This window comes from Salmo salar, chromosome 15 (genome assembly GCF_965601325.2).
Source record: "Salmo salar chromosome 15, fSalSal1, whole genome shotgun sequence".
In the NCBI taxonomy this organism is placed as follows: domain Eukaryota; kingdom Metazoa; phylum Chordata; class Actinopteri; order Salmoniformes; family Salmonidae; genus Salmo; species Salmo salar.
In genome coordinates this window covers 102,422,006-102,448,326 of record NC_138305.1, presented here as the reverse complement: position 1 = coordinate 102,448,326, position 26,321 = coordinate 102,422,006, and the positions used below count along the sequence as shown (strand labels likewise).

The following is a 26,321-nucleotide window of genomic DNA, read 5'->3' as shown; positions in this document are numbered from 1 at the left end:
AGGAGTTTAGGATGTGCAGCTCAGTTTCCACCTCATTTTGTGGGCAGTGTGCACATAGCCTGTCTTCTCCTGAGAGCCAGGTCTGCCTACAGCGGCCTTTCTCAAAAGCAAGGCTATGCTCACTGAGTCTGTACATAGTCAAAGCTTTCCTTAAGTTTGGGTCAGTCACGGTGGTCAGTGTTCTGCCACAGTGTACTCTCTGTTTAGGGCCAAATAGCATTCTAGTTTGCTCTGTTTTTTTTGTTGTTAATTCTTACCAATATGTCAAGTAATCTTTTTGTTTTCTTGTGATTTGGTTGGGTCTAATTGTGTTGCTGTCCTGGGGCTCTGTGGGGTGTGTTTGTGAACAGAGCCCCAGGACCAGCTTGCTTAGGGGACTCTTCTCCAGGTTCATCTCTCTGTAGGTGATGGCTTTGTTATGGAAGGTTTGGGAATTGCTTCCTTTTAGGTGGTTGTAGAATTTAACGGCTCTTTTCTGGATTTTGATAATTAGCGGGTATCAGTCTAATTTTGCTCTGCATCCATTATTTGGTGTTCTACGTTGTACAGTGAGGATATTTTTGCAGAATTCTGCATGCAGAGTCTCAATTTGGTGTTTGTCCCATTTTGTGAATTCTTGGTTGGTGAGCGGACCCCAGACCTCACAACCATAAAGGGCAATGGGTACTATAACTGATTCCAGTATTTTTTGCCAGATCACAATTTGTATGTCGAATTTTTTTGTTCCTTTTGATGGCATAGAATTCCATTCTTTCCTCGTCTCTCAGATCGTTCACAGCTTTGTGGAAGTTACCTGTGGTGCTGATGTTTTGGCCAAGGTATGTATAGTGTCTAGATGGAATTTGTATTTGTGGTCCTGGTGACTGGACCATTTTTGGAACACTAGTATTTTGGTCTTACTGAGATTTACTGTCAGGGCCCAGGTCTGGCAGAATCTGGGCAGAAGATCTAGGTGCTGCTAAGTACATTTTTTTCACTCAGGAAATGTATGAGTCTGCTGTTAATGATAATGTAGAGGATTTTCCCAAGGTTTCTGTTGACGTATATCTCACAGTAGTTATTGGGGTCAAATTTGTCTCCATTTTTGTGGATTGGGGTGATCAGTCCTTGGTTCCAAATATTGGGGAAGATGCCAGAGCGAAGGATGATGTTAAAGAGTTTTAGTATAGCCAAATGGAATTTATTGTTTGTATATTTTATAATTTCATTGAGGATACCATCAACACCACATGCCTTTTTGGGGGGGGAGGGTTTTTATTTGGAGAAGTCAGATTGGAGAAGTGGTTTACCCATACAACTCTGTTTTGGTTACATCATTCTTTGTTGTTTGTTTAGTGTTTTCCAATTTTCCCAGAAGTGGTTAGAGTCTGTGGATTCTTCAGTTACATTGAGCTGATATCTGACATTCTGTTCCTTCTTTTACAGTAGTATTCTTCTGTATTGTTTTAGTGATTCACCACAGTGAAGCCGTTGACTCAGGTTTTCTGGGTCTCTCTGTTTTTGGTTGGACAGGTTTCTCAATTTCTTTCTTAGGTTTTTACATTCTTCATCAAACCATTTGTCATTGTTGTTCATTTTCTTCTGTTTTCTGTTTGAAATGTTTAGATTTGATAGGGAAGCTGAGGGCAAATATACTGTTAAGATTTTCTACTACCAAGTTTATACCTTCACTATTACAGTGGAACGTTTTGTCCAGGAAGATGTCTAAAAGGGATTGAATTTGTTGTTGCCTAATTGTTCTTTGGTAGTTTTCTACACTACTTTCCTTCCATCTACAGCATTTCTTCATATTATTCAGTTCCTTTGGCTTTGATGCCTCATGATTGAGTATTGCTCTGTTCAAGTAGACTGTGATTTTGCTGTGATCTGATAGGGGTGTCAGTGGGCTGACTGTGAACGATCTGAGAGACTCTGGGTTGAGATCAGTGATAAAGTAGTCTACAGGACTACTGCCAAGAGATGAGCTATAGGTGTTCCTACCGTAGGAGTCCCCTCGAAGCCTACCATAGACTATGTACATATCCAGCGTGCGACAGAGCTGCAGGAGTTGTGACCCGTTTTTGTTTGTTATGTCGTAGTTGTGCCAAGGTGGGCATATGGGGGAGGGAATGCTGTCACCTCCAGGTAGGTGTTTGTCCCACTGTGTGCTGAGGGTGTCAGGTTCTAGTCCAGTTCTGGCATTTAGGTCGCCACAGACTAGTACATGTCCCTGGGCCTGGAAATGATTAATTTCCCCCTCCAGGATGGAGAAGCTGCCTTCATTAAAGTATGGGGATTCTAGTGGGGGGGATATAGGTAGCACACAGGAGGACATTTATCTCTGTTAAGATCATTTCCTTTTGAATATCTAGCCAAATGTAAAATGTTCCTGTTTTGATGAATTTAATGGAGTGAGTTTTATGTCTGCTCTACACCAAATTAGCATACCCCCTGAGTCCCTTCCTGTTTTACACCTGGTAGTTTAGTGGATGGCACTTCTAGCCCTCGTAACCTAGAGGGCAACCAGTGGGTCCATCTCCTCTATACCATGTAGTATGACAATGTCTTTATTTCCAATTTCTTTGATGAAGTCCAGGTTCCCGCTCTTTAGGCCAAAGGCAGATGACCTCAGGCCTTGGATATTCCAGGATGAGATAGTGAAGGCTTTGTGTTCCATAAAGTGTCCAATGTTGTTAGCCGTGTGGTTTGGCCTCAGGCCAGTAAGTGTGAGCAGAGCCTGCTGATCATCTGGTACATTCCATTGGCTTGGGCTAGTGTAAGAGTGGGGCTTGGGCCTGTTTGCCCGCTCACGGCCTGGCAGTATGTGTGACTTCCATGTTGAGGCCCTCTTTGCGGGGGTGGGATGCATGGGGTGGGCAGGAGGGGCGTAGGTCTGATCTGAGGGGGCCTAAATGGGGTGTGGTCATGGTTAACTTGGGGGTTGGGGGTGGGAATGTGGCTGTTGGTATTGTGGTCTGGATGTAGGTCCTCTTGGCGTGCGTCCTCTATGGGTAGGTCCTCTTGGCGTAGATCCTCTATGTGTAGGTCCTCTTGGCGTGGGTCCTCTATGTGTAGGTCCTCTTGGCGTGTGTCCTCTATGTGTAGGTCCTCTTGGCGTGGGTCCTCTATGTGTAGGTCCTCTTGGCGTGTGTCCTCTATGTGTAGGTCCTCTTGGCGTGGGTCCTCTATGTGTAGGTCCTCTTGGCGTGGGTCCTCTATGTGTAGGTCCTCTTGGCGTGGGTCCTCTATGTGTAGGTCCTCTTGGCGTGGGTCTTCTATGTGTAGGTCCTCTTGGCGTGGGTCCTCTATGTGTAGGCCCTCTTGGCGTGGGTCCTCTATGTGTAGGCCCTCTTGGTGTGGGTCCTCTATGTGTAGGCCCTCTTGGCGTGGGTCCTCTATGTGTAGGTCCTCTTGGCGTGGGTCCTCTATGTGTAGGTCCTCTTGGCGTGGGTCCTCTATGTGTAGGTCCTCTTGGCGTGGGTCCTCTATGTGTTGGTCCTCTTGGCGTGGGTCCTCTATGTGTAGGTCCTCTTGGCGTGGGTCCTCTATGTGTAGGTCCTCTTGGCGTGGGTCCTCTATGTGTAGGTCCTCTTGGCGTAGGTCCTCTATGTGTAGGTCCTCTTGGCGTGGATCCTCTATGTGTAGGTCCTCTTGGCGTGGGTCCTATGTGTTGGTCCTCTTGGCGTCGATCCTCTATGTGTAGGTCCTCTTGGCGTGGGTCCTCTATGTGTAGGTCCTCTTGGCGTGGGTCTTCTATGTGTAGGTCCTCTTGGCGTGTGTCCTCTATGTGTAGGTCCTCTTGGCGTGGGTCTTCTATGTGTAGGTCCTCTTGGCGTGGGTCCTCTATGTGTAGGTCCTCTTGGCGTGGGTCCTCTATGTGTAGGTCCTCTTGGCGTAAGTCCTCTATGTGTAGGTCCTCTTGGCGTGGATCCTCTATGTGTAGGTCCTCTTGGCGTGGGTCCTCTATGTGTTGGTCCTCTTGGCGTCGATCCTCTATGTGTAGGTCCTCTTGGCGTGGGTCCTCTATGTGTAGGTCCTCTTGGCGTGGGTCTTCTATGTGTAGGTCCTCTTGGCGTGGGTCCTCTATGTGTAGGTCCTCTTGGCGTGGGTCCTCTATGTGTAGGTCCTCTTGGCGTGGGTCCTCTATGTGTAGGTCCGTGGGGGGGAGAGGGTCTCGCTGGTCTGGGTGTCTATTGATCTGTTGCTCCTGCGTTTGAGAGCGATGTCCTTTAGAGTCCAGGCGAAGGTGGGCAGTGCTGCCTTGCATGGGTGGACCTAGGGCTGGGCGATAGGACGATATATATCGTGTGACGACAGAAAAACGTCTATCATTTATTTCGTTGTCGCAAATCACACTCTTTACGGCAATATTTTTAGTCAATTGGACAACGCTTTGCGTTCTTCCACACGTCTCGTGTGGAAGGAAATTTGCAACACAAACGAACATGGAGGAGAGTGAACGTGACACAGAGCACGGAGACACAGACCTCGTACCTAAAAGAGGGGCTGCTTCGGTCGCGTGGACGTGGTTTGGGTATGAAAAGTCTGACACGGACCAGAAAACCGTCCTCTGCAAAACATGTCGCAGGCCGGTCCCGACAACAGGCTCAAACATCACTAACCTCTTTTACCACCTACGCAAGAATCATGTGAAACAGTACGGAGAGAATCAATGGATGTGACCCAAAAAAGTACAGTCGAGTGCTCAAAACAAACCCCCGACTCAGACGTTGCAAGAGGCTTTTGCCTGCGGCACAGCATATGGCAAAGAATCACGAAGATGGAAGGAGATAACAGCTGCAGTTACAACTTACATCTGCAAAGACATGGCCCCGATTTACACGGTGGAGAAACGGGGGTTTCGTGACTTGGTGCTGACACTCGACCCAAGGTACCAAATGCAAATTACACGTATTAATGTCAAAATAACATGCGAAACAGGCAAGCCCAAAAAATATCTATATTTTAGGCCGATATTTATTTTGTTTGCAGCTATAGTTGAAGTGTTTTCCATTTACCATTTTAGATTTTGTTACATGCTTAATTGAACATTTGCACAGGTTCTAAATAAATAATAAAATATGAGTAAGTACCTTTTTTTATTTGTTGAGTATAATTCAAAATGTAATAAGAAATAGGCCTTTACATGTGGTCATTTTATAGCAACTATTTATTCATTGAATTTACAGAAAATGTGCTATATCGTGATATGTATCGTTATCGGGATATGACATTACCTATATTGGGATATGAGATTTTGGCCATATCGCCCAGTCCTAGGTGGACCTGGTCATAAAGGCTGTTCAAGTCCAGGGTGGAGTGGTGGGCCAGGTAAACATTTGGTTTTGAGGCACAGTCATGGGAAATACGTTTACCCACTGTATGGTAGCAGTCTTTGCGTGGTAGCAGGGTGGAGATAACCACTTGTGCATTGGGGAAAGGAGGAGAAGCTTTTTCAATCACTCCCTTGAGTGCTGTTGCCACCCTTTCCTGCTGTGTTCTCAGGTGGTTTGTGCCTGTGTGTATTATTATGTGGCTGGGTGACCCTAGTAGGTCCTCAGACAGAAGGTCTATAGCCAGCAGCATACCACCCTGCATCCCACTGCTGGCTTGCTTCTGAAGCTAAGCAGGGTTGGTCCTGGTCCATCCCTGGATGGGAGACCAGATGCTGCTGGAAGTTGTGTTGGAGGGCCAGTAGGAGGCACTCTTTTCTCTGGTCTAAATAATATCCCACTGCCCTGTGTAGGGTTCTGTCTTTCGGATGGGATGTTAAATGGGTCTCCTGACTCTCTGAGGTCATTAAAGATCCCGTGGCACTTATTGTAAGACTAGGGGTGTTAACCCCGGTGTCCTGGCTAAATTCCCAATCTGGCCACCTAATCATCTCCAGTTTACAATTGGCTCATTCATCCCCCTGCTCTCCCCTTGAAACTATTCCCCAGGTTGTTGCTGTAAATGAGAACGCGTTCTCAGTCAACTTACCTGGTAAAATAAAGGTCTAGGGCATGCTGGGTATTTGGACACCAGAGTTTAGACACACTGTGTTTGGGAAAATGTTTTTTCTTTTCTTTTTGTATACATTTCCCATTTTATTCCCGTTTTATGCCAGTACAATCTGTGTCTTGTGCATGTCCTCGGGGGGGGTGGGGGTGCTCAGAGGGGGTGAGATCCCTTGGGCTTGGGGTTCTTCATTTGTCTGTTCTGCTGTGATGTACGAGCAGTGGTCAGGGTCTGGGTGTGGACTGTTCTGCTGTGGTGTAGACGTGGTCAGGGTCTGGGGTGGACTGTTCTGCTGTGATGTAGACGTGGTCAGGGTCTGGGGACTATTCTGCTGTGATGTAGATGTGGTCAGGGTCTGGTGTGGACTGTTCTGCTGTGATGTAGACGTGGTCAGGGTCTGGGGACTGTTCTGCTGTGATGTAGATGTGGTCAGGGTCTGGGTGTGGACTGTTCTGCTGTGATGTAGACGTGGTCAGGGTCTGAGGACTGTTCTGCTGTGATGTAGATGTGGTCAGGGTCTGGGGTGGACTGTTCTGCTGTGATGTAGATGTGGTCAGGGTCTGAGGACTGTTCTGCTGTGATGTAGACGTGGTCAGGGTCTGAGGACTGTTCTGCTGTGATGTAGACATGGTCAGGGTCTGGGGGACTGTTCTGCTGTGATGTAGACGTGGTCAGGGTCTGAGGACTGTTCTGCTGTGATGTAGACGTGGTCAGGGTCTGAGGTGGACTGTTCTGCTGTGATGTAGACGTGGTCAGGGTCTGAGGACTGTTCTGCTGTGATGTAGACGTGGTCAGGGTCTGGGGTGGACTGTTCTGCTGTGATGTAGACGTGGTCAGGGTCTGAGGACTGTTCTGCTGTGGTGTAGACATGGTCAGGGTCTGAGGACTGTTCTGCTGTGGTGTAGACGTGGTCAGGGTCTGGGGACTGTTCTGCTGTGGTGTAGACGTGGTCAGGGTCTGGGGACTGTTCTGCTGTGATGTAGACGTGGTCAGGGTCTGGGGACTGTTCTGCTGTGATGTAGACGTGGTCAGGGTCTGGGGACTGTTCTGCTGTGATGTAGACGTGGTCAGGGTCTGGGGACTATTCTGCTGTGATGTAGACGTGGTCAGGGTCTGGGGACTGTTCTGCTGTGGTGTAGACGTGGTCAGGGTCTGAGGACTATTCTGCTGTGATGTAGACGTGGTCAGGGTCTGGGGACTGTTCTGCTGTGATGTAGACATGGTCAGGGTCTGAGGACTGTTCTGCTGTGATGTAGACGTGGTCAGGGTCTGGGGACTGTTCTGCTGTGATGTAGACGTGGTCAGGGTCTGAGGACTGTTCTGCTGTGATGTAGACATGGTCAGGGTCTGGGGTGGACTGTTCTGCTGTGATGTAGACGTGGTCAGGGTCTGAGGACTGTTCTGCTGTGATGTAGACGTGGTCAGGGTCTGGGGACTGTTCTGCTGTGATGTAGACGTGGTCAGGGTCTGGGGACTGTTCTGCTGTGGTGTAGACGTGGTCAGGGTCTGGGGACTGTTCTGCTGTGATGTAGACGTGGTCAGGGTCTGAGGACTGTTCTGCTGTGATGTAGACGTGGTCAGGGTCTGGGGTGGACTGTTCTGCTGTGATGTAGACGTGGTCAGGGTCTGAGGACTGTTCTGCTGTGGTGTAGACGTGGTCAGGGTCTGAGGACTGTTCTGCTGTGATGTAGACGTGGTCAGGGTCTGAGGACTGTTCTGCTGTGATGTAGACGTGGTCAGGGTCTGGGGACTGTTCTGCTGTGATGTAGACGTGGTCAGGGTCTGAGGACTGTTCTGCTGTGGTGTAGACATGGTCAGGGTCTGAGGACTGTTCTGCTGTGATGTAGACATGGTCAGGGTCTGAGGACTGTTCTGCTGTGATGTAGACGTGGTCAGGGTCTGGGGACTGTTCTGCTGTGGTGTAGACGTGGTCAGGGTCTGAGGACTGTTCTGCTGTGGTGTAGACGTGGTCAGGGTCTGAGGACTGTTCTGCTGTGATGTAGACGTGGTCAGGGTCTGAGGACTGTTCTGCTGTGATGTAGACATGGTCAGGGTCTGAGGACTGTTCTGCTGTGATGTAGACGTGGTCAGGGTCTGGGGACTGTTCTGCTGTGATGTAGACGTGGTCAGGGTCTGAGGACTGTTCTGCTGTGATGTAGACGTGGTCAGGGTCTGAGGACTGTTCTGCTGTGATGTAGACGTGGTCAGGGTCTGGGGACTGTTCTGCTGTGATGTAGACGTGGTCAGGGTCTGGGGACTGTTCTGCTGTGGTGTAGACGTGGTCAGGGTCTGAGGACTGTTCTGCTGTGATGTAGACGTGGTCAGGGTCTGAGCACTGTTCTGCTGTGATGTAGACGTGGTCAGGGTCTGAGGACTGTTCTGCTGTGATGTAGACGTGGTCAGGGTCTGAGGACTGTTCTGCTGTGGTGTAGACGTGGTCAGGGTCTGAGGACTGTTCTGCTGTGATGTAGACGTGGTCAGGGTCTGGGTTGGACTGTTCTGCTGTGATGTAGACGTGGTCCGGGTCTGGGGTGGACTGTTCTGCTGTGATGTAGACGTGGTCAGGGTCTGGGTTGGACTGTTCTGCTGTGATGTAGACGTGGTCCGGGTCTGGGGACTGTTCTGCTGTGATGTAGACGTGGTCCGGGTCTGAGGACTGTTCTGCTGTGATGTAGACGTGGTCAGGGTCTGAGGACTGTTCTGCTGTGATGTAGACGTGGTCAGGGTCTGGGGTGGACTGTTCTGCTGTGATGTAGACGTGGTCAGGGTCTGAGGACTGTTCTGCTGTGGTGTAGACGTGGTCCGGGTCTGGGGACTGTTCTGCTGTGATGTAGACGTGGTCCGGGTCTGAGGACTGTTCTGCTGTGATGTAGACGTGGTCAGGGTCTGAGGACTGTTCTGCTGTGATGTAGACGTGGTCAGGGTCTGGGGACTGTTCTACTGTGATGTAGGCGTGGTCAGGGTCTGAGAACTGTTCTGCTGTGATGTAGACGTGGTCAGGGTCTGAGGACTGTTCTGCTGTGGTGTAGACATGGTCAGGGTCTGAGGACTGTTCTGCTGTGATGTAGACGTGGTCAGAATATGGGGTGGACTGTTCTGCTGTGATGTAGACGTGGTCAGGGTCTGAGGACTGTTCTGCTGTGATGTAGACATGGTCAGGGTCTGAGGACTGTTCTGCTGTGATGTAGACGTGGTCAGGGTCTGGGGACTGTTCTGCTGTGATGTAGACATGGTCAGGGTCTGAGGACTGTTCTGCTGTGATGTAGACGTGGTCAGGGTCTGAGGACTGTTCTGCTGTGATGTAGATGTGGTCAGGGTCTGGGGACTGTTCTGCTGTGATGTAGACATGGTCAGGGTCTGAGGACTGTTCTGCTGTGATGTAGACATGGTCAGGGTCTGAGGACTGTTCTGCTGTGATGTAGACATGGTCAGGGTCTGAGGACTGTTCTGCTGTGATGTAGACATGGTCAGGGTCTGAGGACTGTTCTGCTGTGGTGTAGACGTGGTCAGGGTCTGAGGACTGTTCTGCTGTGATGTAGACGTGGTCAGGGTCTGGGGACTGTTCTGCTGTGATGTAGATGTGGTCAGGGTCTGGGGTGGACTGTTCTGCTGTGGTGTAGACGTGGTCAGGGTCTGAGGACTGTTCTGCTGTGATGTAGACGTGGTCAGGGTCTGAGGACTGTTCTGCTGTGGTGTAGACGTGGTCAGGGTCTGAGGACTGTTCTGCTGTGATGTAGACGTGGTCAGGGTCTGGGGGACTGTTCTGCTGTGATGTAGACGTGGTCAGGGTCTGGGGACTGTTCTGCTGTGATGTAGGCGTGGTCAGGGTCTGAGGACTGTTCTGCTGTGATGTAGACGTGGTCAGGGTCTGAGGACTGTTCTGCTGTGATGTAGACGTGGTCAGGGTCTGGGGACTGTTCTGCTGTGATGTAGACGTGGTCAGGGTCTGAGGACTGTTCTGCTGTGATGTAGACGTGGTCAGGGTCTGAGGACTGTTCTGCTGTGATGTAGACGTGGTCAGGGTCTGGGGGGACTGTTCTGCTGTGATGTAGACGTGGTCAGGGTCTGAGGACTGTTCTGCTGTGATGTAGACGTGGTCAGGGTCTGGGGACTGTTCTGCTGTGATGTAGACGTGGTCCGGGTCTGGGGACTGTTCTGCTGTGATGTAGACGTGGTCAGGGTCTGAGGACTGTTCTGCTGTGATGTAGACGTGGTCAGGGTCTGAGGACTGTTCTGCTGTGATGTAGACGTGGTCAGGGTCTGGGGACTGTTCTGCTGTGATGTAGACGTGGTCAGGGTCTGAGGACTGTTCTGCTGTGATGTAGACGTGGTCAGGGTCTGGGGACTGTTCTGCTGTGATGTAGACGTGGTCAGGGTCTGAGGACTGTTCTGCTGTGATGTAGACGTGGTCAGGGTCTGAGGACTGTTCTGCTGTGATGTAGACGTGGTCAGGGTCTGAGGACTGTTCTGCTGTGATGTAGACGTGGTCAGGGTCTGGGGACTGTTCTGCTGTGATGTAGACGTGGTCAGGGTCTGAGGACTGTTCTGCTGTGATGTAGACGTGGTCAGGGTCTGGGGACTGTTCTGCTGTGATGTAGACGTGGTCAGGGTCTGGGGACTGTTCTGCTGTGATGTAGACATGGTCAGGGTCTGAGGACTGTTCTGCTGTGATGTAGACATGGTCAGGGTCTGAGGACTGTTCTGCTGTGATGTAGACGTGGTCAGGGTCTGAGGACTGTTCTGCTGTGATGTAGACGTGGTCAGGGTCTGAGGACTGTTCTGCTGTGATGTAGACGTGGTCAGGGTCTGAGGACTGTTCTGCTGTGATGTAGACGTGGTCAGGGTCTGAGGACTGTTCTGCTGTGATGTAGACGTGGTCAGGGTCTGAGGACTGTTCTGCTGTGATGTAGACGTGGTCAGGGTCTGAGGACTGTTCTGCTGTGGTGTAGACGTGGTCAGGGTCTGGGGACTGTTCTGCTGTGATGTAGGCGTGGTCAGGGTCTGAGGACTGTTCTGCTGTGATGTAGACGTGGTCAGGCTCTGAGGACTGTTCTGCTGTGATGTAGACGTGGTCAGGGTCTGGGGACTATTCTGCTGTGGTGTAGACGTGGTCAGGGTCTGGTGTGGACTGTTCTGCTGTGATGTAGACATGGTCAGGGTCTGAGGACTGTTCTGCTGTGATGTAGACGTGGTCAGGGTCTGGGGACTATTCTGCTGTGGTGTAGACGTGGTCAGGGTCTGGTGTGGACTGTTCTGCTGTGATGTAGACGTGGTCAGGGTCTGAGGACTGTTCTGCTGTGATGTAGACGTGGTCAGGGTCTGAGGACTGTTCTGCTGTGATGTAGACATGGTCAGGGTCTGGGGACTGTTCTGCTGTGATGTAGGCGTGGTCAGGGTCTGGGGACTGTTCTGCTGTGATGTAGACGTGGTCAGGGTCTGGGGACTGTTCTGCTGTGATGTAGACGTGGTCAGGGTCTGGGGACTGTTCTGCTGTGATGTAGACGTGGTCAGGGTCTGGGGTGGACTGTTCTGCTGTGATGTAGACGTGGTCAGGGTCTGGGGTGGACTGTTCTGCTGTGATGTAGACATGGTCAGGGTCTGAGGACTGTTCTGCTGTGATGTAGACATGGTCAGGGTCTGGGGACTGTTCTGCTGTGATGTAGATGTGGTCAGGGTCTGGGGACTATTCTGCTGTGATGTAGATGTGGTCAGGGTCTGGGGACTGTTCTGCTGTGATGTAGATGTGGTCAGGGTCTGGGGTGGACTGTTCTGCTGTGATGTAGACGTGGTCAGGGTCTGAGGACTGTTCTGCTGTGGTGTAGACATGGTCAGGGTCTGGGGTGGACTGTTCTGCTGTGATGTAGACGTGGTCAGGGTCTGGGTTTGACTGTTCTGCTGTGATGTAGACGTGGTCAGGGTCTGAGGACTGTTCTGCTGTGATGTAGACATGGTCATGGTCTGGGGACTGTTCTGCTGTGATGTACACATGGTCAGGGTCTGGGGACTGTTCTGCTGTGATGTAGACATGGTCAGGGTCTGGGGACTGTTCTGCTGTGATGTAGACATGGTCAGGGTCTGAGGACTGTTCTGCTGTGATGTAGACGTGGTCAGGGTCTGGGGACTGTTCTGCTGTGATGTAGACGTGGTCAGGGTCTGGGGACTGTTCTGCTGTGGTGTAGACGTGGTCAGGATCTGGGGACTGTTCTGCTGTGATGTAGACATGGTCAGGGTCTGAGGACTGTTCTGCTGTGATGTAGACGTGGTCAGGGTCTGGGGACTGTTCTGCTGTGGTGTAGACGTGGTCAGGGTCTGAGGACTGTTCTGCTGTGATGTAGACGTGGTCAGGGTCTGGTGTGGACTGTTCTGCTGTGATGTAGACGTGGTCAGGGTCTGGGGACTGTTCTGCTGTGGTGTAGACATGGTCAGGGTCTGGGGACTGTTCTGCTGTGGTGTAGACATGGTCAGGGTCTGGGGACTGTTCTGCTGTGATGTAGACATGGTCAGGGTCTGGGGACTGTTCTGCTGTGATGTAGACGTGGTCAGGGTCTGAGGACTGTTCTGCTGTGATGTAGACATGGTCAGGGTCTGGGGACTGTTCTGCTGTGGTGTAGACGTGGTCAGGGTCTGGGGACTGTTCTGCTGTGGTGTAGACGTGGTCAGGGTCTGGGGACTGTTCTGCTGTGGTGTAGACATGGTCAGGGTCTGGGGACTGTTCTGCTGTGATGTAGACGTGGTCAGGGTCTGAGGACTGTTCTGCTGTGATGTAGACGTGGTCAGGGTCTGGTGTGGACTGTTCTGCTGTGGTGTGGACATGGTCAGGGTCTGAGGACTGTTCTGCTGTGATGTAGACGTGGTCAGGGTCTGAGGACTGTTCTGCTGTGATGTAGACGTGGTCAGGGTCTGAGGACTGTTCTGCTGTGATGTAGACGTGGTCAGGGTCTGAGGACTGTTCTGCTGTGATGTAGACGTGGTCAGGGTCTGAGGACTGTTCTGCTGTGGTGTAGACGTGGTCAGGGTCTGAGGACTGTTCTGCTGTGGTGTAGACGTGGTCAGGGTCTGAGGACTGTTCTGCTGTGGTGTAGACGTGGTCAGGGTCTGAGGACTGTTCTGCTGTGGTGTAGACGTGGTCAGGGTCTGGTGTGGACTGTTCTGCTGTGGTGTGGAGACTTTTGTCGGGAGCTGAGGTGGGCTGTTCTGCTGGCTTCTCTGTGGGGGTGGCCTCCTCTCTAGTGGGTCATTCTCTGTCACACGCCATCCCCCTCATCCTCTCCTCCAGCAGTCTGATCCTCTCCTCCATCCCCCTCACCCTCTCCTCCAGCAGTCTGATCCTCTCCTCCATCCCCCTCATCCTCTCCTCCAGCAGTCTGATCCTCTCCTCCATCCCCCTCACCCTCTCCTCCAGCAGTCTGATTCTCTCCTTCCATCCCCCTCACCCTCTCCTCCAGCAGTCTGATCCTCTCCTCCATCCCCCTCATCCTCTCCTCCAGCAGTCTGATCCTCTCCTCCATCCCCCTCACCCTCTCCTCCAGCAGTCTGATCCTCTCCTCCATCCCCCTCACCCTCTCCTCCAGCAGTCTGATCCTCTCCTCCATCCCCCTCACCCTCTCCTCCAGCAGTCTGATCCTCTCCTCCATCCCCCTCACCCTCTCCTCCAGCAGTCTGATCCTCTCCTTCCATCCCCCTCACCCTCTCCTCCAGCAGTCTGATCCTCTCCTCCATCCCCCTCACCCTCTCCTCCAGCAGTCTGATCCTCTCCTCCATCCCCCTCACCCTCTCCTCCAGCAGTCTGATCCTCTCCTCCATCCCCCTCACCCTCTCCTCCAGCAGTCTGATCCTCTCCTCCATCCCCCTCTCCTCCAGCAGTCTGATCCTCTCCTCCATCCCCCTCACTCTCTCCTCCAGCAGTCTGATCCTCTCCTCCATCCCCCTCACCCTCTCCTCCAGCAGTCTGATCCTCTCCTCCATCCCCCTCACCCTCTCCTCCAGCAGTCTGATCCTCTCCTCCATCCCCCTCACCCTCTCCTCCAGCAGTCTGATTCTCTCCTTCCATCCCCCTCACCCTCTCCTCCAGCAGTCTGATCCTCTCCTCCATCCCCCTCACCCTCTCCTCCAGCAGTCTGATCCTCTCCTCCATCCCCCTCACCCTCTCCTCCAGCAGTCTGATCCTCTCCTCCATCCCCCTCACCCTCTCCTCCAGCAGTCTGATCCTCTCCTCCATCCCCCTCACCCTCTCCTCCAGCAGTCTGATCCTCTCCTCCATCCCCCTCACCCTCTCCTCCAGCAGTCTGATTCTCTCCTTCCATCCCCCTCACCCTCTCCTCCAGCAGTCTGATCCTCTCCTCTAGTGCTCTGTTCTTCTCCACCTCCAGCTCTTTCTCCTGTTGAAGTTTTACATTTTACATTTTAGTCATTTAGCAGACGCTCTTATCCAGAGCGACTTACAGTAGTGAATGCATACATTTCTTTTTTTTTTTTTTGTGCTGGCCCCCCGTGGGAATCGAACCCACAACCCTGGCGTTGCACACACCATGCTCTACCAACTGAGCTACAAGTTGTCTCACTACAGTCCAGAGTACAGATATGTCTCTCTACCTCCAACTCTTTCTCCTGTTGAAGTTGTCTCACCACAGTCCAGAGTACAGATATGTCTCTCTCTACCTCCAGCTCTCCAGGTCTGGTTAAGGGGGTGTTGTTGTGTAATCACCTACTGTTTCAGCTCCACCTGCCTTACCTCCAGCTGGGTAAATGTATCTTTAATTTCAATGAGGGAGTAGTACTCTGTGCAGGGAGGTTGACTTTCTGCTTGGGGTTGCTGGTCTGTGGGGTTATATAATGAAGAGGTCTTGAGGTTGCTGGTCTGTGGGGTTATATGATGAAGAGCTCTGGGGGTTGCTGGTCTGTGGGGTTATATGATGAAGAGCTCTGGGGGTTGCTGGTCTGTGGGGTTATATAATGAAGAGGTCTGGGGGTTGCTGGTCTGTGGGGTTATATAATGAAGAGGTCTGGGGGTTGCTGGTCTGTGGGGTTATATAATGAAGAAGTCTGGGGGTTGCTGGTCTGTGGGGTTATACAATGAAGAGGTCTGGGGGTTGCTGGTCTGTGGGGTTATATAATGAAGAGGTCTGGGGGTTGCTGGTCTGTGGGGTTATATAATGAAGAGGTCTGGGGGTTGCTGGTCTGTGGGGTTATATAATGAAGAGGTCTGGGGGTTGCTGGTCTGTGGGGTTATATAATGAAGAGCTCTGGGGGTTGCTGGTCTGTGGGGTTATATAATGAAGAGGTCTGGGGGTTGCTGGTCTGTGGGGTTATATAATGAAGAGGTCTGGGGGTTGCTGGTCTGTGGGGTTATATAATGAAGAGGTCTGGGGGTTGCTGGTCTGTGGGGTTATATAATGAAGAGGTCTGGGGGTTGCTGGTCTGTGGGGTTATATAATGAAGAGGTCTGGGGGTTGCTGGTCTGTGGGGTTATATAATGAAGAGGTCTGGGGGTTGCTGGTCTGTGGGGTTATATAATGAAGAGGTCTGGGGGTTGCTGGTCTGTGGGGTTATATAATGAAGAGGTCTGGGGGTTGCTGGTCTGTGGGGTTATATAATGAAGAGGTCTGGGGGTTGCTGGTCTGTGGGGTTATATAATGAAGAGGTCTGGGGGTTGCTGGTCTGTGGGGTTATATAATGAAGAGGTCTTGAGGTTGCTGGTCTGTGGGGTTATATAATGAAGAGGTCTGGGGGTTGCTGGTCTGTGGGGTTATATAATGAAGAGGTCTGGGGGTTGCTGGTCTGTGGGGTTATATAATGAAGAGGTCTGGGGGTTGCTGGTCTGTGGGGTTATATAATGAAGAGGTCTGGAGGTTGCTGGTCTGTGGGGTTATATAATGAAGAGGTCTGGGGGTTGCTGGTCTGTGGGGTTATATAATGAAGAGGTCTGGGGGTTGCTGGTCTGTGGGGTTATATAATGAAGAGGTCTGGGGGTTGCTGGTCTGTGGGGTTATATAATGAAGAGGTCTGGGGGTTGCTGGTCTGTGGGGTTATATAATGAAGAGGTCTGACCCAGTGCTGTGTCATGCCAGGGGATGGTCTGGTTAATATAGCACTGTGCCAGGGGATGGTCTGCTTAATATAGCACTGTGCCAGGGGATGGTCTGGTTAATATAGCACTGTGCCATGCCAGGGGATGGTCTGGTTAATATTGCACTGTACCAGGGGATGGTCTGGTTAATATAGCACTGTGCCATGCCAGGGGATGGTCTGGTTAATATAGCACTGTGCCAGGGGATGGTCTGGTTAATATAGCACTGTGCCATGCCAGGGGATGGTCTGGTTAATATAGCACTGTACCAGGGGATGGTCTGGTTAATATAGCACTGTGCCATGCCAGGGGATGGTCTGGTTAATATAGCACTGTGCCAGGGGATGGTCTGGTTAATATAGCACTGTGCCATGCCAGGGGATGGTCTGGTTAATATAGCACTGTGCCATGCCAGGGGATGGTCTGGTTAATATAGCACTGTGCCATGCCAGGGGATGGTCTGGTTAATATAGCACTGTGCCATGCCAGGGGATGGTCTGGTTAATATAGCACTGTGCCAGGGGATGGTCTGGTTAATATAGCACTGTGCCAGGGGATGGTCTGGTTAATATAGCACTGTGCCATGCCAGGGGATGGTCTGGTTAATATAGCACTGTGCCATGCCAGGGGATGGTCTGGTTAATATAGCACTGTGCCAGGGGATGGTCTGGTTAATATAGCACTGTGCCAGGGGATGGTCTGGTTAATATAGCACTGTGCCATACCAGGGGATGGTCTGGTTAATATAGCACTGTGCCAGGGGATGGTCTGGTTAATATAGCACTGTGCCAGGGGATGGTCTGGTTAATATAGCACTGTGCCATGCCAGGGGATGGTCTGGTTAATATAGCACTGTGTCATGCCAGGGGATGGTCTGGTTAATATAGCACTGTGCCAGGGGATGGTCTGGTTAATATAACACTGTGCCATGCCAGGGGATGGTCTGGTTAATATTGCACTGTGCCATGCCAGGGGATGGTCTGGTTAATATAGCACTGTGCCAGGGGATGGTCTGGTTAATATAGCACTGTGCCATGCCAGGGGATGGTCTGGTTAATATAGCACTGTGCCAGGGGATGGTCTGGTTAATATAGCACTGTGCCAGGGGATGGTCTGGTTAATATAGCACTGTGCCATGCCAGGGGATGGTCTGGTTAATATAGCACTGTGCCATGCCAGGGGATGGTCTGGTTAATATAGCACTGTGCCAGGGGATGGTCTGGTTAATATAGCACTGTGCCATGCCAGGGGATGGTCTGGTTAATATAGCACTGTGCCATGCCAGGGATGGTCTGGTTAATATAGCACTGTGCCATGCCAGGGGATGGTCTGGTTAATATTGCACTGTGCCATGCCAGGGGATGGTCTGGTTAATATAGCACTGTGCCAGGGGATGGTCTGGTTAATATAGCACTGTGCCAGGGGATGGTCTGGTTAATATAGCACTGTGCCAGGGGATGGTCTGGTTAATATAGCACTGTGCCATACCAGGGGATGGTCTGGTTAATATAGCACTGTGCCATGCCAGGGGATGGTCTGGTTAATATAGCACTGTGCCATGCCAGGGGATGGTCTGGTTAATATAGCACTGTGCCATACCAGGGGATGGTCTGGTTAATATAGCACTGTGCCAGGGGATGGTCTGGTTAATATAGCACTGTGCCATGCCAGGGGATGGTCTGGTTAATATAGCACTGTGCCATGCCAGGGGATGGTCTGGTTAATATAGCACTGTGCCATGCCAGGGGATGGTCTGGTTAATATAGCACTGTACCATGCCAGGGGATGGTCTGGTTAATATAGCACTGTGCCATGCCAGGGGATGGTCTGGTTAATATAGCACTGTGCCATGCCAGGGGATGGTCTGGTTAATATAGCACTGTGCCATGCCAGGGGATGGTCTGGTTAATATAGCACTGTGCCATACCAGGGGATGGTCTGGTTAATATAGCACTGTGCCATGCCAGGGGATGGTCTGGTTAATATAGCACTGTGCCATGCCAGGGGATGGTCTGGTTAATATAGCACTGTGCCATGCCAGGGGATGGTCTGGTTAATATAGCACTGTGCCATGCCAGGGGATGGTCTGGTTAATATAGCACTGTGCCATGCCAGGGGATGGTCTGTGTTAATATAGCACTGTGCCAGGGGATGGTCTGGTTAATATAGCACTGTGCCAGGGGATGGTCTGGTTAATATAGCACTGTGCCATACCAGGGGATGGTCTGGTTAATATAGCACTGTGCCAGGGGATGGTCTGGTTAATATAGCACTGTGCCAGGGGATGGTCTGGTTAATATAGCACTGTGCCATGCCAGGGGATGGTCTGGTTAATATAGCACTGTGCCATACCAGGGGATGGTCTGGTTAATATAGCACTGTGCCAGGGGATGGTCTGGTTAATATAGCACTGTGCCAGGGGATGGTCTGGTTAATATAGCACTGTGCCAGGGGATGGTCTGGTTAATATAGCACTGTGCCATGCCAGGGGATGGTCTGGTTAATATAGCACTGTGCCAGGGGATGGTCTGGTTAATATAGCACTGTGCCAGGGGATGGTCTGGTTAATATAGCACTGTGCCAGGGGATGGTCTGGTTAATATAGCACTGTGCCAGGGGATGGTCTGGTTAATATAGCACTGTGCCAGGGGATGGTCTGGTTAATATAGCACTGTGCCAGGGGATGGTCTGGTTAATATAGCACTGTGTCATGCCAGGGGATGGTCTGGTTAATATAGCACTGTGCCAGGGGATGGTCTGGTTAATATAGCACTGTGCCAGGGGATGGTCTGGTTAATATAGCACTGTGCCAGGGGATGGTCTGGTTAATATTGCACTGTGCCAGGGGATGGTCTGGTTAATATAGCACTGTGCCAGGGGATGGTCTGGTTAATATAGCACTGTGCCAGGGGATGGTCTGGTTAATATTGCACTGTGCCAGGGGATGGTCTGGTTAATATAGCACTGTGCCATGCCAGGGGATGGTCTGGTTAATATAGCACTGTGCCAGGGGATGGTCTGGTTAATATAGCACTGTGCCAGGGGATGGTCTGTGTGGAAGATGAGGTTGCTGTTCTTCCCATTTTTATAATAGTCAACAAAAAGTCTCTTGATTTTCCATAAGAAGCTTCGTTTTGTGATCTTTCGTGTTTTATCATTCTTTACATACGCAGGCTACAGTATTTAATTACCTCTGAACAGCTGGAGGCAGTTTCTAAGGCCTCTTCATTTGGTTGGCGTAGACTGTTCCACTCTGACTCTCCCCCTCTCCTCCTCCCCCCTCTATCCTGTCCCTGTACTTCTCCCCCCCTCTCTCTCTCTCTCTCGCTCTCTCTCTCTCTCTCTCTCTCTCTCTCTCTCTCTCTCTCTCTCTCTCTCTCTCTCTCTCTCTCTCTCTCTCTCTCTCTCTCTCTCTCTCTCTCTCTCTCTCTCTCTCCATTGTTATTTGAAACACTGTGTTATGTTCTCTCTCACTTCCCTGACCAACAGGTCTCTCTCATCACATGTTTATCTTCCTCTATTCTGAGCTGCTTGACACAGGGGGGGGGGGGGGGGGGGGGGCACTTGTTCTCATGTGGGGGGGTGTTCGGTGCAATGTGTGCAAGCCTTTCGACTCACCCCACTCCTATCGCTCCCTGTGATGCTATCGCTGGTCACACAAGTGGATGTGTGTGTGCTTTTGGGGGGAGTTTAGGGAATGTGTGGATTTACTCTGCAGTAGTGGGAGTGTTGTTCAGGGCCAAACCCCCAAAGTTGACAGCACATCCCCTGTAAGGTTTCAGAAGTGTGTTATGATGCCTGAGTTTGGTTGAGTGGTTAAAGTCACTGCTCTAGGCACCTATGCAGTCCCCTGCCTACGTGGGATGGATTCCCAGTCCCTACGCGCGACGGATTCCCAGTCCCTACGCGGGACGGATTCCCAGTCCCTACGCGCGACGGATTCCCAGTCCCTACGCGGGACGGATTCCCAGTCCCTACGCGGGACGGATTCCCAGTCCCTACGCGCGACGGATTCCCAGTCCCTACGCGCGACGGATTCCCAGTCCCTACGCGGGACGGATTCCCAGTCCCTACGCGGGACGGATTCCCAGTCCCTACGCGGGACGGATTCCCAGTCCCTACGCGGGACGGATTCCCAGTCCCTACGCGCGACGGATTCCCAGTCCCTACGCGCGACGGATTCCCAGTCCCTACGCGGGACGGATTCCCAGTCCCTACGCGGGACGGATTCCCAGTCCCTACGCGGGACGGATTCCCAGTCCCTACGCGCGACGGATTCCCAGTCCCTACGCGCGACGGATTCCCAGTCCCTACGCGCGACGGATTCCCAGTCCCTACGCGCGACGGATTCCCAGCCCTTACGCGCGACGGATTCCCAGCCCTTACGCGGGACGGATTCCCAGCCCTTACGCGGGACGGATTCCCAGCCCTTACGCGGGACGGATTCCCAGCCCTTACGCGGGACGGATTCCCAGCCCTTACGCGGGACGGATTCCCAGCCCTTACGCGGGACGGATTCCCAGCCCTTACCCGGGACGGATTCCCAGCCCTTACGCGGGACGGATTCCCAGCCCTTACGCGGGACGGATTCCCAGCCCTTACGCGGGACGGATTCCCAGCCCCTACGCGGGACGGATTCCCAGCCCCAACACTTCTATACACGATGTCCTCTGTCTCCCTCCTCATTTCATGTCTATCCCTGTCAATGAACCAGGAACAATACAGGGGGGAAGTGTGATGACTGTAGACAGAGACTTTAGAGTTGGTGTTCTGTCTGGGTTGTCTCGAGGTCTTATGTCTTGATTGTTGGTAGTGTTGGTGTGGTGACTGACTGGTGACTGTGTGTCTTGTTGATTGATGGTAGTGTTGGTGTGGTGACTGACTGGTGACTGTGTGTCTTGTTGATTGATGGTAGTGTTGGTGTGGTGACTGACTGGTGACTGTGTGTCTTGTTGATTGATGGTAGTGCTGGTGTGGTGACTGACTGGTGACTGTGTGTCTTGTTGATTGTTGGTAGTGTTGGTGTGGTGACTGACTGGTGACTGTGTGTCTTGTTGATTGATGGTAGTGTTGGTGTGGTGACTGACTGGTGACTGTGTGTCGTTGTTGATTGATTGGTAGTGTCTGGTGTGGGTGACTGACTGGTGACTGTGTGTCTTGTTGATTGATGGTAGTGTTGGTGTGGTGACTGACTGGTGACTGTGTGTCTTGTTGATTGATGGTAGTGCTGGTGTGGTGACTGACTGGTGACTGTGTGTCTTGTTGATTGATGGTAGTGCTGGTGTGGTGACTGACTGGTGACTGTGTGTCTTGTTGATTGATGGTAGTGTTGGTGTGGTGACTGACTGGTGACTGTGTATCTTGTTGATTGTTGGTAGTGTTGGTGTGGTGACTGACTGGTGACTGTGTGTCTTGTTGATTGATGGTAGTGTTGGTGTGGTGACTGACTGGTGACTGTGTGTCTTGTTGATTGATGGTAGTGCTGGTGTGGTGACTGACTGGTGACTGTGTGTCTTGTTGATTGATGGTAGTGCTGGTGTGGTGACTGACTGGTGACTGTGTATCTTGTTGATTGATGGTAGTGTTGGTGTGGTGACTGACTGGTGACTGTGTGTCTTGTTGATTGTTGGTAGTGTTGGTGTGGTGACTGACTGGTGACTGTGTATCTTGTTGATTGATGGTAGTGTTGGTGTGGTGACTGACTGGTGACTGTGTGTCTTGTTGATTGATGGTAGTGTTGGTGTGGTGACTGACTGGTGACTGTGTGTCTTGTTGATTGATGGTAGTGCTGGTGTGGTGACTGACTGGTGACTGTGTGTCTTGTTGATTGATGGTAGTGTTGGTGTGGTGACTGACTGGTGACTGTGTGTCTTGTTGATTGATGGTAGTGCTGGTGTGGTGACTGACTGGTGACTGTGTGTCTTGTTGATTGATGGTAGTGCTGGTGTGGTGACTGACTGGTGACTGTGTGTCTTGTTGATTGATGGTAGTGCTGGTGTGGTGACTGACTGGTGACTGTGTATCTTGTTGATTGATGGTAGTGCTGGTGTGGTGACTGACTGGTGACTGTGTATCTTGTTGATTGATGGTAGTGCTGGTGTGGTGACTGACTGGTGACTGTGTGTCTTGTTGATTGATGGTAGTGCTGGTGTGGTGACTGACTGGTGACTGTGTATCTTGTTGATTGTTGGTAGTGTTGGTGTGATGACTGACTAATGTGTGTATCGTGTTCTCTTCTCTTCTTCTCTGCTAGGTGACATCACACAGAAGGGCTATGAGAAGAAACGAGCCAAGCTGCTGGGCCCCTTCCTCCCTCAGATCACCAGTAAGACACATTTCTTCCTCCTCTTCTTTCCCCTTTCATCTTCCTCCCTCAGATCACCAGTAAGACACATTTCTTCCTCCTCTTCTTTCTCCTTTCATCTTCCTCTTCCTCCCTCAGATCACCAGTAAGACACATTTCTTCCTCCTCTTCTTTCCCCTTTCATCTTCCTCTTCCTCCCTCAGATCACCAGTAAGACACATTTCTTCCTCCTCTTCTTTCTCCTTTCATCTTCATCTTCCTCCCTCAGATCACCAGTAAGACACATTTCTTCCTCCTCTTCTTTCTCCTTTCATCTTCCTCTTCCTCCCTCAGATCACCAGTAAGACACATTTCTTCCTCCTCTTCTTTCTCCTTTCATCTTCCTCTTCCTCCCTCAGATCACCAGTAAGACACATTTCTTCTTTCTCCTTTCATCTTCCTCTTCCTCCGTCAGATCACCAGTAAGACACATTTCTTCCTCCTCTTCTTTCTCCTTTCATCTTCCTCTTCCTCCCTCAGATCATCAGTTCGTAGTTTATCTATCTCTTATACTTTCTCTCTTATTCCTTCCCCTTCCCCTTCTCATCTTTCATTTCCTTTTTCTCCTCTTCTTTCTCCTCTTCCTTCTTCTCTCTACTTCTTTCTACTCTCTCTTCCTTCTATTCCTCTTCCTTCTCATATTCCCTCTTCCTTTTCATATTCCCTCTTCCTTCTCCTATTCCCTCTTCCTTCTCCTATTCCCTCTTCCTTCTCCTCTGTCATCCTCATAAACCTCTTCTACTCTGACTCATCTTGACATAACCCCAGACTCCAACACCCCTAACCCCAGACTCCAACACCCCTAACCCCAGACTCCAACACCCCTAACCCCAGACTCCAACACCCCTAACCCCAGACTCCAACACCCCTAACCCCAGACTCCAACCCCCCTAACCCCAGACTCCAACACCCCTAACCCCAGACTCCAACCCCCCTAACCCCAGACTCCAACACCCCTAACCCCAGACTCCAACCCCCCTAACCCCAGACTCCAACCCCCCTAACCCCAGACTCCAACACCCCTAACCCCAGACTCCAACACCCCTAACCCCAGACTCCAACACCCCTAACCCCAGACTCCAACCCCCCTAACCCCAGACTCCAACCCCCCTAACCCCAGACTCCAACACCCCTAACCCCAGACTCCAACCCCCCTAACCCCAGACTCCAACACCCCTAATCCCAGACTCCAACCCCCCTAACCCCAGACTCCAACCCCCCTAACCCCAGACTCCAACCCCCCTAACCCAGACTCCAACCCCCCTAACCCCAGACTCCAACCCCCCTAACCCAGACTCCAACCCCCCTAACCCAGACTCCAACACCCCTAACCCCAGACTCCAACCCCCCTAACCCAGACTCCAACCCCCCTAACCCAGACTCCAACACCCCTAACCCCAGACTCCAACACCCCTAACCCCAGACTCCAACCCCCCTAACCCCAGACTCCAACACCCCTAACCCCAGACTCCAACCCCCCTAACCCCAGACTCCAACACCCCTAACCCCAGACTCCAACACCCCTAACCCCAGACTCCAACACCCCTAACCCCAGACTCCAACACCCCTAACCCCAGACTCCAACACCCCTAACCCCAGACTCCAACACCCCTAACCCCAGACTCCAACACCCCAGACTCCAACACCCCTAACCCCAGACTCCAACCCCCCTAACCCCAGACTCCAACACCCCTAACCCCAGACTCCAACACCCCTAACCCCAGACTCCAACACCCCTAACCCCAGACTCCAACACCCCTTACCCCAGACTCCAACACCCCTAACCCCAGACTCCAACACCCCAGACTCCAACACCCCTAACCCCAGACTCCAACACCCCTTACCCCAGACTCCAACACCCCTAACCCCAGACTCCAATACCCCAGACTCCAACACCCCTAACCCCAGACTCCAACACCCCAGACTCCAACACCCCTAACCCCAGACTCCAACACCCCAGACTCCAACACCCCTAACCCCAGACTCCAACACCCCTTACCCCAGACTCCAACACCCCTAACCCCAGACTCCAACACCCCTAACCCCAGACTCCAACACCCCTAACCCCAGACTCCAACACCCCAGACTCCAACACCCCTAACCCCAGACTCCAACACCCCTTACCCCAGACTCCAACACCCCTAACCCCAGACTCCAACACCCCTAACCCCAGACTCCAACACCCCTAACCCCAGACTCCAACACCCCAGACTCCAACACCCCTAACCCCAGACTCCAACACCCCAGACTCCAACACCCCTAACCCCAGACTCCAACACCCCAGACTCCAACACCCCAGACTCCAACACCCAGACTCCAACACCCCAGACTCCAACACCCCTAACCCCAGACTCCAACACCCCTAACCCCAGACTCCAAACCACCCCAGACTCCAACACCCCTAACCCCAGACTCCAACACCCCAGACTCCAACACCCAGACTCCAACACCCCTAACCCCAGACTCCAACACCCTAACCCCAGACTCCAACACCCCTAACCCCAGACTCCAACACCCCAGACTCCAACACCCCAGACTCCAACACCCCTAACCCAGACTCCAACACCCCTAACCCCAGACTCCAACACCCCTAACCCCAGACTCCAACACCCCTAACCCCAGACTCCAACACCCCTAACCCCAGACTCCAACACCCCTAACCCCAGACTCCAACCCCCCTAACCCCAGACTCCAACACCCCTAACCCCAGACTCCAACACCCTAACCCAGACTCCAACACCCCTAACCCCAGACTCCAACACCCCAGACTCCAACACCCCAGACTCCAACACCCCAGACTCCAACACCCCAGACTCCAACACCCCAGACTCCAACACCCCAGACTCCAACACATGCCTTTTCAATTCAACTGACGGCAATGACCAAGCTCATCAACTATGTCAGTTTTGCACCAACAAGTCAAATCAAATCAAATGTATTTATATAGCCCTTCTTAGATCAGCTGATATCTCAAAGTGCTGTACAGATGCCCAGCCTAAAACCCCAAACACCAAGCAATGTAGGTGTTGAAGCACGGTGGCTAGGAAAAACTCCCTAGAAAGGCAGGAACCTAGGAAGAAACCTAGAGAGGAACCAGGCTATGAGGGGTGGCCAGTCCTCTTCTGGCTGTGCCGGGTGGAGATTATAACAGAACATGGTCAAGATGTTCAAATGTTCATAGATGACCAGCAGGGTCATATAATAATAATCACAGTGGTTGTCGAGGGTGCAAAAGGTCAGCACCTCCGGAGTAAATGTCAGTTGGCTTTTCATAGCCGATCATTGAGAGTATCTCTACCGCTCCTGCTGTTTCTAGAGAGTTGAAAACAGCAGGTCTGGGACAGGTAGCACATCCAGTGAACAGGTCAGGGTTCCATAGCCGCAGGCAGAATAGTTGAAACTGTAGCAGCAGCACAACCAGGAGGACTGGGGACAGCAAGGAGTCATCAGGCCAGGTTGTCCTGAGGCATGGTCCTAGGGCTCAGGTCCTCCGAGAAAGAAAGAATTAGAGAGAGCATACTTAAATTCACACAGGACACCGGATAAGACAGGAGAAATACTCCAGACATAACAGACTGACCCTAGCCCCCCGACACATAAACTATTGCAGCATAAATACTGGAGGCTGAGACAGGAGGGGTCAGGAGACACTGTGGCCCCATCCGATGATACCCCCGGACAGGGCCAAACAGGCAGGATATAACCCCACCCACTTTGCCAAAGCACAGCCCCCACACCACTAGAGGGATATCTTCAACCACCAACTTACCATCCTGAGACAAGGCCGAGTATAGCCCATAAAGATCTCCGCCATGGCACAACCCAGGGGGGGCACCAACCCAGACAGGAAGACCACGTCAGTGACTCAACCCACTCAAGTGACGCACCCCTCTTAGGGACGGCATGGAAGAGCACCAGTAAGTAATAGGGTTA

At 51.8% G+C, this 26,321-nt stretch overlaps 1 protein-coding gene across 1 annotated transcript in view; it reads left to right on the top strand.

Annotated features, from left to right (window-relative positions):
- Positions 1-26,321, top strand: part of LOC106572725 (disco-interacting protein 2 homolog B-A) — a 141,165-nt gene that overhangs the window by 44,736 nt on the left and 70,108 nt on the right. Inside the window, exon 2 of the mRNA XM_082962231.1 lies at positions 22,299-22,370. Coding sequence (XP_082818357.1) covers positions 22,299-22,370 — 72 coding nt within the window. The remainder of the gene's footprint in view (positions 1-22,298; positions 22,371-26,321) is intronic.